This window comes from Panthera pardus, unplaced genomic scaffold, assembly GCF_024362965.1.
Source record: "Panthera pardus isolate Hobbes unplaced genomic scaffold, ASM2436296v1 HiC_scaffold_17, whole genome shotgun sequence".
NCBI lineage: Eukaryota > Metazoa > Chordata > Mammalia > Carnivora > Felidae > Panthera > Panthera pardus.
Window position 1 is genome coordinate 14,755,951 of NW_026526732.1, and position 17,040 is coordinate 14,772,990.

The window sequence follows — 17,040 nt, forward strand, 5'->3', positions numbered from 1 at the left end:
AGAACAAACATTTATTCCTCATAGTTCTGAGCCTGAGAAGACCAAGATCATGTGCCAACAAGGTGAGAGTCCTCTTCCTGGCTGTGTCCTCAGCTGGCAGAGAGAGAGGGAACTCTGGTCTTTTTTCCTCTTCTCATAAGGACACTGGTCCCATCCTGGGGGCATCATCTCATGACCTCATACACATGTAATTCCTTCATAAAGGCCCCTCTTCCTCTACTATCACAGTAGAGGCTTCAACATGGATTTGGGGGACACTCAAACATTTAGTCCATAACAGGCCCCAAGTTCATTCTGAGGTCTGGCTTGAAGCACATGAGTATTTCTTCCAAATTTATAATAAAGGAATGGGAGCTCAGTCCTGGCATGATGACATGAACGAGCTTGTCTCCTCTTTCATTTCATTCATTTCAATCCCTGTAGTGCATAGCTCTGTGCTTTGGGTTCATTTCATATAATCGCAGAGCCAAACTACTTAAAAGAGTTAAAATGCATTTTATTCCTATGTTGTGTTTGTTCCCCCTACAATTTTCTGTTGAAATCTACCAATAAAGGTAAGAAAATGACCCAGGTTGAAAATACTTTTTGTGCTAGTAACCAAGATACTAGTCTTGTTTCACCTATTTATTATGGTACATAATGTGCCCAGTTATTTTATCTCTAAGAACAAGAAAGGAGAAAATTGCTAAGTTGGGAGGAAAAAAAAAGAGTTTCAACTTTTTCCTAGAATGCAAGTTGTAAATATCTTGCAGGATGTCAGTTGTCTGAGAGCATTTGCATAGTAGTCATGGGAATGTTTGTGGATTTGAACTGGAATGGTAGGGGCACCTGGGTGGCTCAGTCAGTTTAGCATCGGACTCTTGATTTCTGCTCTGGTAACGATCCTAAGGACCTGGAATTGAGCCCCACTTTGGGCTCTGTGCTGAATGTGGAGCTTGCTTAAGATTCTCTCTCTCTCTCTCTCTCTCTCTCTCTCTCTCTCTCTCTCTCTCCCCCCCCCATCTTCTGCCCCCTCCCCTCCTTGTGCTTTCTCTCTCATTTTCAAAAATAAAAAATAGAAACAAACAAATAGGAACTGTAAACCATTTCATCCATTTGTAAAACAGGAACTGTAAATCATTTCCAATTTTTTGGAAATTGACCATTTCCAGAAATAGCTTTAATAATCAGTTGTGTCAGGTTTTAAGAGCTAGAATGTTGAATTGAGAAGTAGAAAAATCGATTCTTTTCTCCTAAGGTCATTCAATCTTTGGTGCATTAGGACATGTCCAAAAGATTTTTCATGGAGATGCATTTGGGGAAGGTTTTTAATGGGAGAATTTTAATTTTGTTCTTGGATGCTTTGCCCAGTTGCAAATTAACAAACTATTTCCTTCTAATTAAATAAAATGATAAACTCTTTTACTGATGGCATTCCATTCTATTGTAACAATTCTTTATAAATATTATGACAGCAGTGTGAAGAGAGAGGGTGCTTATAAGTAAGAGAGCAATCTGTTTTCAAATAAATACTTTTCTTTTTTGTTTTAATTTTTTTTTAAGTTTATTTATTTTTGACAGAGACAGAGTGCAAGCATGAGCTGGGGAGGTGCAGAGAGAGGGAGGGAGACACAGAATCCGAAGCAGGCTCCAGGCTCCAAGCTGTCAGCACAGAGCCTGACGTGGAGCTTGAACTCACGAACTGTGAGATCATGACCTGGGCTGAAGTCAGACGCTTAACCGACTGAGCCACCCAGGTGCCCCAAATAAATACTTTTCTTAAAACAAAAACCTAACTGAATCAGGGAAAAAAACCTCAAGAATCTTCTGTGTATATGTGTTTTATGCCATTGTTAGTACACAGATGTAGATTATTCAAACTTGTGGATATAATTATCAGTTCATGTTTTTTATGTTTGCTTTGTTTTCAAATGGAAGTCTTTATGCTTCTACAATTATGCAAAACATTGCAAATCAGAAATTGTCAATATAATGTAATGTAACATTAACAAAAATTAGTGGGTTGCATTTATTTTATATTCCTGATAATTCCTTTTGAGAATGGGGTTTCATCAGACATGGACTTTATCATTTTCTTCCTTTTCAGAAAGATACCAGACTCTTTCTTTCTCCTTTCAAAGAAAGTATTTGTTTTTTACTTTTTAAATTAGCAATTACTCCATATTGATTTTGAGTAATGTTTTTTTTTTTTTAGTGTTTACTCATTTTTTGAGAAAGAGAGAGAGTGGCGGAGGGGCAGAGAGAGAGGGAGACACAAAATCCAAAACAGGCTCCAGGCTCTGAGCTGTCAGCACAGAGCCCAACGTGGGGCTTGAACTCACGATCTGCGAGATTGTCACCTGAGCCAAAGTCGGGTGCTTCACCGACTGAGCCACCTGGGCGCCCTGAGTTTGAGCAATGTTTTTTTTTAAAGTTAAGTCCTGATTTAGTTCTAGCTTCTCATCACTCATTGCTAAAAATATTTTTAAGTTGCGGGCTACCATTTGTTGAACTTTTACCATGTGCCCGTCACTATGCCTTAGCGAATTTGTCTTTTATTTAGTCTTCACTACAAGAATCAAATATGAGTATTGTTTGCTACATCATACAGATTATGATGCCGAAGTTAAGAGTTAGTTAATAAATTCAAGGTCACATAAGTAGATGAAAACCAGATTTTAACCACACACCTCTGAAGTTTGGACATTAACCGTTGTGTTATATACTCTCATGCTTCAATTGTTTATTTAGCTCTTTATGCAGAAGATACTTTTTAAGCACCTGTCATACACCAGGGGTTGTGGGTAGAGTGGTGAACAGCCCAGTTGTACATGCCTTCCTGAAACTGATAGTGTCACAGAAGAAACAAACAATTACAGCAAAGCGTGTCTTGCTAAATGCTATGTGAGGGGAGGTGCCAGGGTATCAGGGAGCACCTGGCAAGCGTAAGCAGCGACACAGGAAACCTGAAGGAAGGCATCAAAGTAGGCTTTCAGAGACAGGAACATTTAAACTAGGGCCTGAGAAATGCCTTGGGATTGGATACGTGAAGGAACCAATGTTTTTAAAAGTTGAGAGGTGAGAAAGAGCACGGTCCAGTAAAGGAAATGGAAGAAGTTTAGAGTGCCTGAAAATATGGCTCCAGGAGTGGGTTGGCAACAGAGAAAACTAAGAATTGGTCAAAGGCCAGTCATTAAGAGAACTTGGACTGTGTTATGGGCAGTGGGAGACATTAAAGAATCTTAGCCAGGAAAATTAAATGATCGCTTTGTCTCTAAACACCTCGGTCTCTCTCTCTCTCTCTCGCTCTTTCTCTCTCTGTCATAAATTAGAGCAGGAGCAAGTGACATTAGAGGTGGAGTAGGAGAAACGTAGACACATTGAAAGGTATGTAGGAGTAGACTCAGTAATTAATCAGAATCTTGGAGAAGAAAGAGTCAAGAATGACATGTAGATTTCTGATACGAGCAAATGATTAAGATCATTCACATACATAGAGAATACAACGGGCTTGGGGGAAAGCTAGTAGTCCAGTTTTAGACAGAGAAATTACTCAGTAGAGATAAACCCATTGGATTTGGCAGTTAGGAAGTCATTGGCCACCATGGGGAGTAGCCATGCTGTAACAGAAATCAGACTGACAAATTGATGAGTAAATGAGAGGGAAGGATGTTAGGACACTGAATGTACATTACTTATTCGTGTGCTAGAGCATCAGCTAAAACAGAACATGGGGTTTGGTAAGAGCTGTCTTAATAAGGGGTAATTTTAAGGTGTGTCTACTAAGGGTATGATCAAGAACTAACAGGGAGGAAGAGGCTGCAAAAGAAGGGAAAGAAAGTCATTTCAGAGATACAGGATCTCAAGGAGGCAAGGTGGGAGAGAAAATCAAGAGCACAGGTAGAACCTGTAGGTTTGTACCAGAGGAGAGTCATCTCTCCTTCTCTGAAACCAGGATGGAAATAGGAAGGGTGAGTGTGGATGTGCCTAAATTTGGTATCAACACAGAGAGGAAGACAGAGTTGAGGTAGACTTGAATTTGAGGAAATTCCTACCTAATGGCGGCCATGTTTTTTAGATCTAACAGGGTAGTCTCCATTTTCGAGCAAAGAATTTATGTTGGGATAAATGTTTTAAAAAGTGACCATTAAAAAGATGTTAGTTCTTTCACATTTTAAAATTTATCTTGGGACACCTGGGTGGCTCAGTCAGTTGAACGTCTGACTTTGGCTCAGGTCATGATGTCATGGTTCGTGAGTTTGAGCTACATTGGGCTCACTACTGTCAGCACAGAGCTTGCTTTGGATCCTCTGTCTCCTCTCTCTCTGCCCCTCTCCTGCTCTCTCTCTCTGTGTGTCTATCAAAAATAAATAAAACATTAAAAATAATTAAAAAATTTACTTATCATAGCAAATTCCTGAACTTTATGCAAGATCTATAGGCTGTGGTCATTATATAGTGCCACCTTGGCCCCCAAAGGAAACAACTTAAAGATGTGTTTTTCAGAAAACTTTTACAGGAAATTAGATTATTTGTTTTCATTTTTAAGCTTATTTTTTGACAGAGAGTGGGGGGAGGGGCAGAGAGGGAGAGAGAGAATCCTAGGCAGACCCTGTGCTGTCAGCACAGATACTGGGCCTCAAACCCACAAACTATGAGATCATGACCTGACCTGAAATCAAGAGTCAGACGCTTAACCAATTCAGCCACCCAAGTGTCCCAGGAAGTTAGGTTTTTAATTAGAAAAAGATAGTGTAAGTAATCTTGACATTACCACTGGTTTCAAAATTTTGTAGTTTCACGTTTTTTCTCATTTCATCAAATAGAATAGAATGCTCTATTTGTATTTCAGTCTTCATGGTGTTTGTTGTAAATGAATATATGGTTTGGTACTAAATCCTTTGGGAAAAACAAATAGGTCTCAAATAGTTTAGTCTCATGGTTTAGTGTTCCTGTTTAGTGCATGTTCCAATATGCAAGGAACAGCCCTTTCTCCGTCTGCCAGACCTATGGGGTTATTAAGAATAAGCACTAAGCATTTTATTTTGTTTATTTTTTTAAGTTTATTTATTTATTTTGAGAGAGAGAGAGAAAGAGAGCAGGGAAAGAGCAGACAGAGAGAGAGCGCGAATCAATCCCAAGCAGACTCTGAAAGCTGTCAGTGCAGACCCTGACATGGGACTTGATCCCAAGAACCATGAGATCATGACCTGAGCCAACATCAAGAGTTGGATATTTAACCGACCCAGGCACCCCAAGAATAGACACTAAACATTTTAACTACCGCCTTTTGGATGACCTCAGGCATGGTATGAGCATTTCCCCACTTTTTAGAAGAACTTAAAAAAGAGTATCATAAAACATTATTTGGGTTCTGTATTCATTTGCTAAATTTACATAACAAAACGCCCCATACTGGGTGGCTTCAGATGGGGAATTTCCTGTCTCAGTGTTCTCAAGGTTAGACAGCCATGCTCCCTCTGACACCCTGGAGAGAATCCATCCTTGCTTCCTAGCTTCTGGTGGTGTCTGAAGTATCTGAGGGTCCTTGGCTTGCAGTTGCATCCGTCCAGACCCTGCCTCTGAGTCTGTCTGGGTCTGTGTCCAGATTTCCCCTTTATATAAGGATACTGGTCTTATTGGATAAGGTCCCATCCTGATGACTTTATTCTAAGCTGATTACCTCTCCAAAGACCCTGTTTCCAAAGAAGATCACATTCGGAAGTACTGAGGCTTATAACTTCCACGTATCTTGGCGAGAAGGGGTGCAATTCAACCCATAATACATTCCAGTAAGAGCACATTTTGTCTTAAAATATCACGTTAGATTCATAAACTCCTTGAAAAGGAACGCTTTTGACTTTCCATGTTTTCTTTTAATAGTCTATGCTAATGATGACTTTGACATCTTCAGAGTCCTAAAGTATCTCTTCTGTGGCTGCTAACTTCTTCAACCGTCTTTCCATCAACGGTGTTAAAAGATAATATAGAAACACTTTCATAATTGCATTTTATCTCCGTCTGTTTCCTTATACATCCTTTAGTGGGACCATTAATTGAACTAAGATTAGGACAAAAAGAAGCAAAGAGGAAAAGGAAAATGCAATAATTCCCCCTCTAAAATAATTCTTTAAATTTTTTAAATGTTTGTTTACTTTTGACAGAGAGAGAGAGAGAGAGAGAGAGAGAGAGAGCATGAGCGGGCGAGGGCAGAGAGAGAGGGAGACACAGAATCCGAAGCAGGCTCCAGGCTCCAGGCTCTGAGCTGTCAGCACAGAGCCCAATGTGGGGCTCGAACTCACAAACTGTGAGATCATGACTTAACCTGAAGTCAGACACTTAACCAACTGAGCCACTCAGGCTCCCCTAAAATAATTCTTTAGTTGTTTTCTAAAACTACTTTAATTTGATAATCCTAAGCATTTGTTATTTCCAAATATGTAACTAAAAGATTACAAAGGAAAATTGTCATTTCAAAATGAGTAGCCCTTTTAGAACTCCTGGGTGGCTCAGTGGGTTGAGCATGTGACTTCGGCTCAGGTCATGATCTCACAGTTGGTGAGTTCGAGCCCCGCATCGGGCTCTGTGCTGACAGCTCAGAGCCTGGAGCCTGCTTCGGATTCTGTGTCCCCCTTTCTCTCTGCCCCGCCCTTGCTTGTGCTCTGTCTCTCTCTTTCAAAAATGAATAAACATTAAAAAAAAAGAACATCCTTTGTTAATTCATTGGTAATAACATAGATATAGATCTAGCAACTTTTATGCAAGTGAATAAACATTTTGATAGTATTTGTCAAAGCTCCTTCTCTTAGGACTACACTCTATTTATTCATACATTTATTCATTAAATATTTTAACATGGTGTTTACCTACTCGGCAGTGTTCTAGGTACCAAGAATGTAGCAGTGAACAAAACTGAAGAAAAAAATCCTCGCATCATGGTGCTTATATCCTGATGCGGGAGATGGATAGTCAAGAAGACAAAGAGGCTGTTATGTTGAGAATAGAGTGAAGAGGGGCAAGGGTGCAAGGAAGGACGTACGTTAGGAGGCTGTCGAAGTTATCCAGGCAAGAGACTGGTGGCTTGGACCAAAGTAATCAGCAGCGAAGGTGGTGAGAAGTGGTTGGATTCTGGATGAGCTTTGAAAAGAAAGCCACCAAGATTTGTTGATGGAGCAGAGATGGTGTCTGAGCAAAGGAGAAGAGTAAACGATGACCCCAACTCTGCACCGAATAAAACATATAACTTGGGGAGCATGATTCTTTTATGCTGTGTAGTGGAAAGAATTTGATTACACATGTAAATTGTTAAGGGCAGAGTTTTCCAAGCAGATTTAAAGTTGGGCTGAGAAGTAGTCATTGCCTTTGGGATACGTATTTGGAAATAAATTAAGTAATTAAGGAAGTGGAAATGATTAGAACTATCTGTCAGAGGAAACAAAACAGAATGGGAGCTGTCTTCTCACCTTTGACAAGCAGAGGTGGAAAATAATCACAATAGTGTTTTTATGAAGGCGATGAAAGAGGAACAGATTACACACACAAGTTTTAAGTTACTTCACCTTGTTTCTGGAGATGTTGGAAACATCTAATTCGATTTTCCGAATAAGATGGCAAAACTTGTAGACATTGAATTAATTTGACGTGGCTACTGCCAGCAGTTATAATCACGGTTTGACTGCTCTGGTCCAAAGATACGGTGGCAGTTTTAGACATTTTAGTGTGGTTGGGCTCTTAGCCAATCTTTAGGGAGGTAACTCACTCCACATCTGCCGGTCAACCCCTCTTCCCTTCCCACTCTCCTCTCTGTTCCTGTTGTTTAACTTGCTGCTCCCACCCATCAGATGACCATCAGAGAATGTGAACACTATAGACTGGTCCTGGGATGGGATTTTTCCCCATATACTGTCTTGCAGCCTGTGACATCGTTCCTTCCTGAAACGTATGTAAACCAGAGGTAGTGGTTTGTCTGGCTCTAGAAGTGACAGGTCATTCTCTATACAGAGATGTCAAGGGTGCACAGAGCACACCTTGCCAACCTCTCTTTGTCTTGAGACCTCTCTGCAGCCTGTGCAGAAGGCCATTTTCAGAGTATTTTAGGCCGTGATTATGTGTTCTTTTCAGCAAGCCTGACATAGCGCTCAGCAGTGTGTGTGTATCTCCATTGGAGTTGAGAGTAATCTGTGCCATGGGCTTTTACTTTAGGTCTTTTTTAGTTATTGGTATCGGTGGGTATCCAGCAATCACAAATTTTAATTTTTTTAAATGTTTATTTATTTGTGAGAGGGAGAGAGAGACCGTATGAGTGGAGGAGGGGCAGAGAGAGAGAGAGGGAGGCATAGAATCTGAAAAAGGCTCCAGGCTGTAAGCTGTCAGCACAGAACCCGACTCAGGTCTCGAACTCATGAACCGGGAGATCATGACCTGAGCCAAAGTTGGACGCTTAACCAACTGAGCCACCCAGGTGCCCCTCAAATTTTAAACCTTAGGATGTGTATTAGTACTTTAAAATAAAATGCTAGAGCTTTTGTGTGTGTCATAAAATGTTTTGAGAGCTCTTTCCCCAAGAGGAAAAGCGTTCAAAGAATGCCCAGTTGTTGTGAGATTAAAAGTCATGATGGTAAATTAGGACACGGGTTGGTGCTGGCATGAAACAGGAGATTTTACCCTTTTATTTGCTCAAAGCTAAATCCTTCATGCCGTAAATCTCGTTGATCACTGTGTGATATTTGAGGCTAAGGCACTCTAAGATTCTAGCAGATTTGTAGATATCTGTTGATGAAATGATGATATGCTCGTAATGTTTTGAGGTAGATTTGTACTCTTCTCCATTTCTCAATGCAACCTAACACCCAATGCTGCTTTCACCTTATTTGACGTGCATATGATTGTACATATGATTGTGCATATGATTGCAAACTTAAAAGTGGTAAAAATATTTTTAGTGTGCTACCATTTTTGTTATTTTTGGATATAGGCATACAGTTGTCCATGTAAAGTGGCTCTATCTATCATCTATCTATCTATCTATCTATCTATCTATCTATCATCTATCTATCATCTGTCTTTGTGTTTAATGGTTTATCAACAACATTCAGCTGTGTCTGCCTTCTTCATTTACCGATATCAATTGGTCAAAAGGTTACAAAACATTTTTTACATCAAATACAATTAGGTTCCCCTGAAAATGCACACTCTCAACAATAAAGCATAGATATATTTTCGGTCACTTATGTGGATCTTATCATGGAGTACAGTGGAAGGACACTGAACTGTAAATTGTTACAGTCAGAAAGTGTTTACAAAGTAATAGCAAAATAGACCCTCCTGTCAGTGTGCTTTATTTTGTTGCAAGTAAATGAACTTGATTTAAAATTATTTAACCAAGAAGTGAAATCGATTGAAAGGGTACATTCTGACCAGGCAGGAAAGGTTAGCTCAGGAGGCATGGGTTGTTCAAATTCTGTATATTCCAAATAAAGACCTGTCTTTGGGAATGGCCCTTGACCGGCTCTTGGGACATAAGCTCTGAGCATTTGGAATATTCTGCCGGAAGGGAGTGTTTTGTATGCCCAGAGTACACTTTGATGAGATCAATTTATCTTAACAATGTGTTTTATGGTGAACATGTACCTGGTTTTGCTGGGGAAACAGGGATAGGAGAAGGGCTGGATGGAATCTGAGTAGCTGAGGTCATTTATGAAAGCACTGTATGCCTAAGGGACAGGCGTCAAATAAAAACCTGAGCACTGGGGCTTGAGCATGCTTTTTTGTTTGGCAACACTTCACACATATCATCCCGTAGCATCCTGGGAAAAATTAGGCAACATCCCATAGCATCCTGGGAAAAATGAGGCCTGTTCCTATGTACTTACACTGTGAGAGAACAGGTCACTCATCTCTGGAAAGTCCTGTATCTTTTCTCCTGGACTCTGCTTCATGAGCCTTGTCCATTTGCTGATATTATTGTGTCCATTCACTGTAATAAATTGTGTCCATTCACTGTAATAAATTGTAACCATGAATATAATAGCTCTTTTGAGTCCTGTGGGCCCTTCTAGTGAGTCACAGAGCTGAGGATGGTCTTGAGGAACTTAACACACTGACTGACCCAATCTTTAGAAAGACAGAGGCAAGTGTTTCTTGGGCCTCAGCAGCAGGACGCGATAACAGTTGTATTTAGGTCATTGCCCGGTGACAACTTAACTCCAGCCATCTTCTGGATCCAAGCAGAGAAGGTGATGGGTGCAGCTCAGGTCAGTCATGTAACAAAAGACAGAGCATTAGCACAAACATGACCATTAAGGGATACGGTATGAATTAGGCCAACTTATTGTCTATGCCAATATGTGTTTATATACATAATGCTTCTGTTATTACTTTTTAGTCTTTCTTATATCCATTCACATTTAAAAGTGGTTTTCTGCCGACTTCGGCTCAGGTCATGATCTCACGGTCCGTGAGTTCGAGCCCCGCGTTGGGCTCTGTGCTGACAGCTCAGAGCCTGGAGCCCATTTCAGATTCTGTGTCTCCCTCTCTCTCTGCCCCTCCCCTGTTCATACTCTGTCTCTCTCTGTCTCAAAAATAAATAAACGTTAAAAAAAAGTTTTTTTAAAAGTAAATAAAAGTGGTTTTCTGTTAATATTTTGCTTCTAGTAGAGTGGCAGGCACTTTGCTAATTAGTTAATATTTTTCATACTGATATTAAATAAAAATCACATTTATAGGTTTATGTTTCATTCAGGAAATAGTTAAGTGAATACCTGCATTTTTATGGTGAACTTCCTATCTAACAGGTGGCTGAAATATAATCATGTACTAGGGGTGTGATCTAGGCCCATGGTTGAACCTCTCAGATTCAGATTCCTTCTTTGAAAGAGGAGGTGATTTCCCATAGGTGGTGGTGATGAATATTTCATGAGATAACATGTATAAGCCCTCAGCATAGTGCTTGACATATGGAGATGTTCAACAGTATATTATTCCTTCTTTCCTACCTTCTTTCCCCCCTTCATTCATATTTAAACACCTACTGAATTAGAATGTATAATCTCTAAGCCACAGAATCGTAATATCTAGTAAATATTCATGTATGTAATCTACAGTGTGACTACTTTGTCATACTTTGTGCATCAACATTTTTCATTTCATATATAATTTTTAAATGTGATTTAAAAGATTTCTTAAATTTTTATTTCATGCCAAATAGTTATATGATACCTTTTTTTCATTAAAATTATTCTCTTATTCCTTTTCCTCCAAGTAATATCATTGTTTCTAGGGTCATAAAATACACATGTGGTATAGCAAGCATGGTCATCCTTTCATGAATAAAAATATGAAAATAGATGGTAGATAGGGCTTAAAAATGTGTTGATGCTTATAGACTAGTAAAGTGACACAAGATATTCACACACACACACACACACACACACACACACACACACACACAATGTTAGAGAATAGGATATTTTCCCCAGATAGAGAACTGGTCAGTAAAAATTATGTCAAGGAAACCTGTACTTTTACATTCCATAAAGATCAAGGATGAATTTGAATCTCATTACATGTCTTTAAAGGAGCTGCATAGCAAAATAAAGGAAGAGTAGAAGAAATAGAGAAAAAGTTCTGTGAAGTCTCTTTCAGTAATGAGTTAACTACCAAGGGTATTAGCCAGGCACAGAGGCATGTGTATCTTCCCAGCGTTTCTAGGGACTTTTAGACCAGACAGTCCTCTTAGAGCTGGAAGTTAAGGTTTAAACCTAGTTTGAAGAGAGCTGATAGAAGGGAGAAACCACAGAAGTGAAGTACCTCTTTCTCGTTTTTGTTCTCTCCCATCTTTATCTTTCTCTCCCCTCGACACAGTTGGGAAGTTCCCTTCCTTGAACAACCTCAGATTCAGGATGAATATATTTTGGTTCCACTATAGAATATCTAAATGTGACGGACAAGGCCAAGGAGAATACAATTTTAAAAAATTCTGCCCCCCAATAAAAGCTTATTATGGTTTTACCTTAACCATAATTTAAAAATGATAATTGTGGTCTTGAAAAGTGCTTGATAGATTTCTGCCTGGTGCTTAAAACTGAAAATAAGTGGGCAATCAGAACAAAACTACATCATATCGATTTTTCATTAAGTCAGGCTCCAGTAAGTTACCTTCATTTCCAACTCTTTCTTTTGGCGGCCAGTACCGTGACCTGAATGCTGCCAGAGTAATCAGACTGGTGCTATAACTATTTATACATGTGACAGGAGAAACATTTTAGCTGAAAGGTTTTTTTGTATTATTATTAAAACACTGTCACAGAAAATAACTGTGATTTAGTGACAATGGTAAATGACTCCATTAGTTGGTCAGTTGCTATATGTAAATAATTCTTTGTGCAAAATAGGATACGAAAACTTGTCCAATAATTGCTAGAACATTTTTATTCTGGTGTAATTTTTGATAAGTGTTTTTGTTGATTGTGCACAATATTTACGTTATATGCAATTGGATAGAACTTGTAGAAGTATAAAGATCATTCTCTAGTATTATTTTGCCAGCTCTTTGCAGTAAGGCTGGCCAGAAGTTTATTTTTCTCCCTCTTTTACTAGTTGAGGCATTAAGTAAAAAATTGATTACATAATGCTTGGCCCTATAATCAGTGTGTTGAAAATATGATACCTGTGCATTACAAATTAAATTGATATAAAACATCTTTTTATTTTTTTAATTAAAACATTCTTAACATTGGGGCACCTGGGTGGCTCAGTCGGCTGAGCGTCCAACTTCGGCTCAGGTCATGATCTCATGGTTTGTGGGTTCGAGTCCCACATCAGGCTCTGTCCTGCCTGCTTGCTCAGAGCCTGGAGGCTGCTTCGGATTCTGTGTCTCCTTCTCTCTCTGCCCCTCCCCTGCTCACGCTCTGTCTCACTCTGTCTCTCAAAAATAAACAAATGTAAAAAAATTAAAAAAAAATTATTAACGTTTATTTTTGAGAGACACGTTGAGAGAGACAGAGCATGAGCAGGGGAATGGAAGACAGAGAGGGAGGGAGACATAGAATGTGAAGCAGGGCCAGGCTCTGAGCTGTCAGCACAGAGTCTGAGTGGAGCTCAAACCCACAGAATGAGATCATGACCTGAGCCAAAGTCGGACGCTTAACCAACTGAGCCATCCAGGCGCCCCTGATATAAACATTTTTTAAACATTTTTATTTTAAGGAGAAATATTTTCTCCCAATTTCTATTTAGACTGTTAATAGCCACCAGACTACATCTCTTTATTTTGTGTAGGAAGACAATGGAGGAAAAATTTCCAGAACAACTCATATTTCCTATAAAAAGAGAAATTCTGCACTACGATCTTATTTATGGGTCTCTCTAAGAATCCCAAAGATATTTGCAAACAAGCATCACATATCCCTGTTGAGTGTTACTCACTCACGATTTACATGTTTACTGCTGACTAGTGCTAAGCACTTTGCCTGGTATTAGGTATACAAAGATACATCCAACTTCTTCCTTATCTTCAAGAAGACCCACTGTCTGAGTTCCTGGGGACACAGATTTGTAAATAACTAACTGTAATGCAACACGATCATCCTAACCTAAACAATGTACTTGGGGCCAAAGAAGTACTTAATTCCCGTCGGAAGACTGAAAAAGATTAAGTATAAGTAAGTATGAAAAATGAGCAGGAATTTGCTAAATGGAGAAAGAGGAAATTGACAATATTCTGAGTATCTACTCTTGAAATAAAAACCATCTACCATTCTTTATCATGCACAGACTGGAAACTTCATTCATTCCTTCAACAAATATTTAACACGTGCCTACAGTGAACAAAACATGGAGACACAAGATACTTCTGTGTCTCTGTTGTGTTGCAGTCTGATTGCCTAGAAAGCGAAGAATATTTTCTTTACCCATTATATATGTACCACATTTTAAGAGCCATTAATATGGGCATAGGACCCACAAAGATATTTTTTTAGAAAAGTACATTTATTCATTCATTCAGGCAGTCATTCAGCCAACAATACGAACATTGAGTGCCTGTCATGTACTCAACAATGTTCAGAAGAGAACATTTACCTGGAAGGAAGGCTTCAAGAGTCCTATCTACCTGGACAAAATTTTGTAAAGAACAGAGGAGACAGGATTGAGCTTGGCGAGTGGCCACAGTCAGAAAGAAAGGCGGGAGAGAAGGAAAAGAGGCTTGTGCACCAGGCAGGCTGATCAAGGAGGTTTGGGGAAGAAAGATCAAGGAGAGTTTGGTACCAGCAGTTGACGCAGAGAGGCCGATGGGCTGAGTTGTTCAGTGGTCACTGCTTACCTGAAGATTACATCCAGGAGCATGTGTACGAGCAACCAGATGGGAGAGGAAGCATGAGGGACACCAGTGGAGATGCAAGAAGAGAAACGTGAGAGGCAGAAGTGGGGTCAAGAAAAAATGTCCTTCAAAGTGGCAGAGACGAGTTTGTGTGTAAAGGTAGAATGGATGGATGGATGCAATTTTTTTGTATGTGTCAAATCTCTTGGAATTTTTATAATTTCAAGAAAATTCCCTGCTTTGTTTCATTTCCTTTATATATTTTCAGGATAACAATCTAAGAAAAACTTCATTTGCATTTGTTCACTGAATATATCACATATTTATTAACTTTCCCTCATTGTTACACTGTATTTACATGATTAGGATACAAATGCAGGTGCCTGGGTGGCTCAGTCAGTTAAGCATCCAACTTTGGCTCAGGTCATGATCTTGCGGTTCCTGGGTTCAAGCCCTGCGTCAGGCTCTATGCTGACAGCTCAGAGCCTGGAGCCTGCTTCAGATTCTGTGTCTCCCTCTCTCTGCCCCTCGCTCGTTCAAGCTCTCTCTCTCTATTAAAAATAAATAAGCATTTAAAAAATTTTAAAAAGGATACAAATGGACATTATGAATGATAAATAGGCCTTATTTAATGATATACATATATATATATAGCTAATACAATAATTTTGATTCTTATCATACTGATTAGTTTTCAGTGTAGCTCACTTTATTCTGAATAATTTTATTTATATGCTTATAATATAAAATCATTATTACATTTTTCCTATATAAATTATAAGCAGTGTGAATACTGGAATTTAAAGGAGAAAGCCTGAAAATGAAAACCTGTTATTTTTGAATGTGTATTTCACAGCATAAGAACAAAATGTTTTCAGCTGTTCATTTTATAAAGAGAGAAAATGCATTTAAAATTAGAATTGTGCCATTCAGAGACTGTAATTCATGCAGTCATAGGAGAAATAGGAATGCTCCATATCAGTGGGTAAAGAAAAAAAGTCTCATTTCAATAAAATGTTTGGTGATTAAATATCTGTAAATAGAACTTTTTCTTTTTTAGAAAGAAAGACAATTGAAAGTCAGGAATATGGCATTAGGCTTTTCACATGGTTCAGTGAGAAGCAGAAAGCTGTAGAGCTTGAACCCAGGTGATAAATGGAAAATTCTTATTCTGTAGAATTCTGGGGACACCTGACCTCCACTAGCATCAGCGCTTCTCTGCTTTTGTCTGAGCCAAGATAGACCTTAATTAAAAGTTTGACTGGGGCCCCTGGGTGGCTCAGTCGGTTAAGCTTTCGGCTCAGGTCATGATCTCACGGCTTGTGGGTTTGAGCCCCGCGTCGGGCTCTGTGCTGACAGCTCGGAGCCTGGAGCCTGCTTCGGATTCTGTGTCTCCCTCTCTCTCTGCCCCTCCCCCACTCATGCTCTGTCTCTCTCTCTCTTTCAAAAATAAATAAACATTAAAAAAATTTTTTTTAAAGTTTGATGAACCCCAGTACATTGGGTATTTCAACGACCTTTATAAAAAATAAAAGACCCTCCATGAATTGAAAATGGGCTTTGACTTACTTTTCCAGCAGTGGTGGATCTGCACTGATCAGCCTATGATCTGTGCCCATGATCCTCTGGGTTCAGTGACGCATCGTGAGAGAAGCTGTGCTACATTTGTCAGGTGGAGACACAGAACATGGCCAGCTAACCCACTGGAGACTAAATCTGCAACCTTGCTTGTGCTCACGGTGCTCCAGCAGCTGGCCACTGACCTAAGGCTATTAGTGTGGCTAGAATGGGCCTCGGAAGTGTTGGGCTTGGGAAAGCCCGGGTTCCGTGCTCACCCACAGTGAAGTGTGGAGGTTGGTCCAGTGTCTCTGGCCATCTCCTCTTCCCTGCTTAGGCCCTGTGTTAATGTCTCGCTTATCTTTCATGTTGATAGTGACTTCTTTTCCTTTCCTTATTCCCTACCATTGGAGTCTTAAAAATTCCTTTCTAGAAAGAAGCTGGTAGGTATATGAAAGTCCAAGCATGAAGTCTCCTCAGGTTTTCAGGGCAGATGGGTGGCCCCATCCGTTAAGAGTGGGATTCTTCAGCTCAGGTCATGATCTCATGGCTGGTGAGATTGGTTGGTGAGATCGAGCTCCAAATGGGGCTCTGCTGCAAATGCGGAGCCTGCTTGGGATTCTCTCTCTCTCTCTCTCTCTCTCTCTCTCTCTCTCTGTCTCTGCCCTACCCCCCTCCCCCGTCTTTTATTCCTCTCAAAGTAAATAAACATTCAAAAAAGTCTCCTGAGGTTTTTGAGTATGTTTATTTCCAAAAGGTTGTTTTTCTCCTCATAATTGGCCATTGCCACTCATATCCAAAACAAAGAATTTAGGGTATTTAGAAACTGTTCCTCCAGATTTCACCATAATGAGTAGCAAAGGTATGTCAGAGAGAGAAGATGCACTTTTTCCATTTATTCATTTTTTTATCTTCTAGCGGAAACCCCCACTGGTGGTAGATGATCTTTTTGAAGACATGAAAGATGGCGTTAAGCTGCTTGCTCTTCTGGAGGTCCTGTCCGGGCAGAAACTGGTAAGGATTTTTCCTGTGACCAGATTGTCCAACTGTTCCCTTTTGGGATTCGGAGGTTGTGGGGTTGGGAGTGTAAAAGGCGATGTCCTATAAAAGTGGGTAACACACTGGGAATACTAGTGTGTTAGTGTTCCACAACCCCCGAATAGATCAGTCACTTCCGGGAGCAGGGA

General features: G+C 39.8%; 1 protein-coding gene across 17 annotated transcripts in view; it reads left to right on the forward strand.

Annotated features, from left to right (window-relative positions):
• SYNE1 (spectrin repeat containing nuclear envelope protein 1) overlaps positions 1 to 17,040 on the forward strand; it is a 476,190-nt gene that overhangs the window by 87,598 nt on the left and 371,552 nt on the right. For all 17 annotated transcript variants that reach the window (XR_008422842.1, XM_053904367.1, XM_053904354.1 and 14 more), the window contains one exon: positions 16,772 to 16,867. Coding sequence is in view for 16 of the 17 variants with exons in the window: in XM_053904367.1 (XP_053760342.1) it covers positions 16,772 to 16,867 (96 nt within the window). In the remaining variant the exon portion in view is untranslated. The remainder of the gene's footprint in view (positions 1 to 16,771; positions 16,868 to 17,040) is intronic.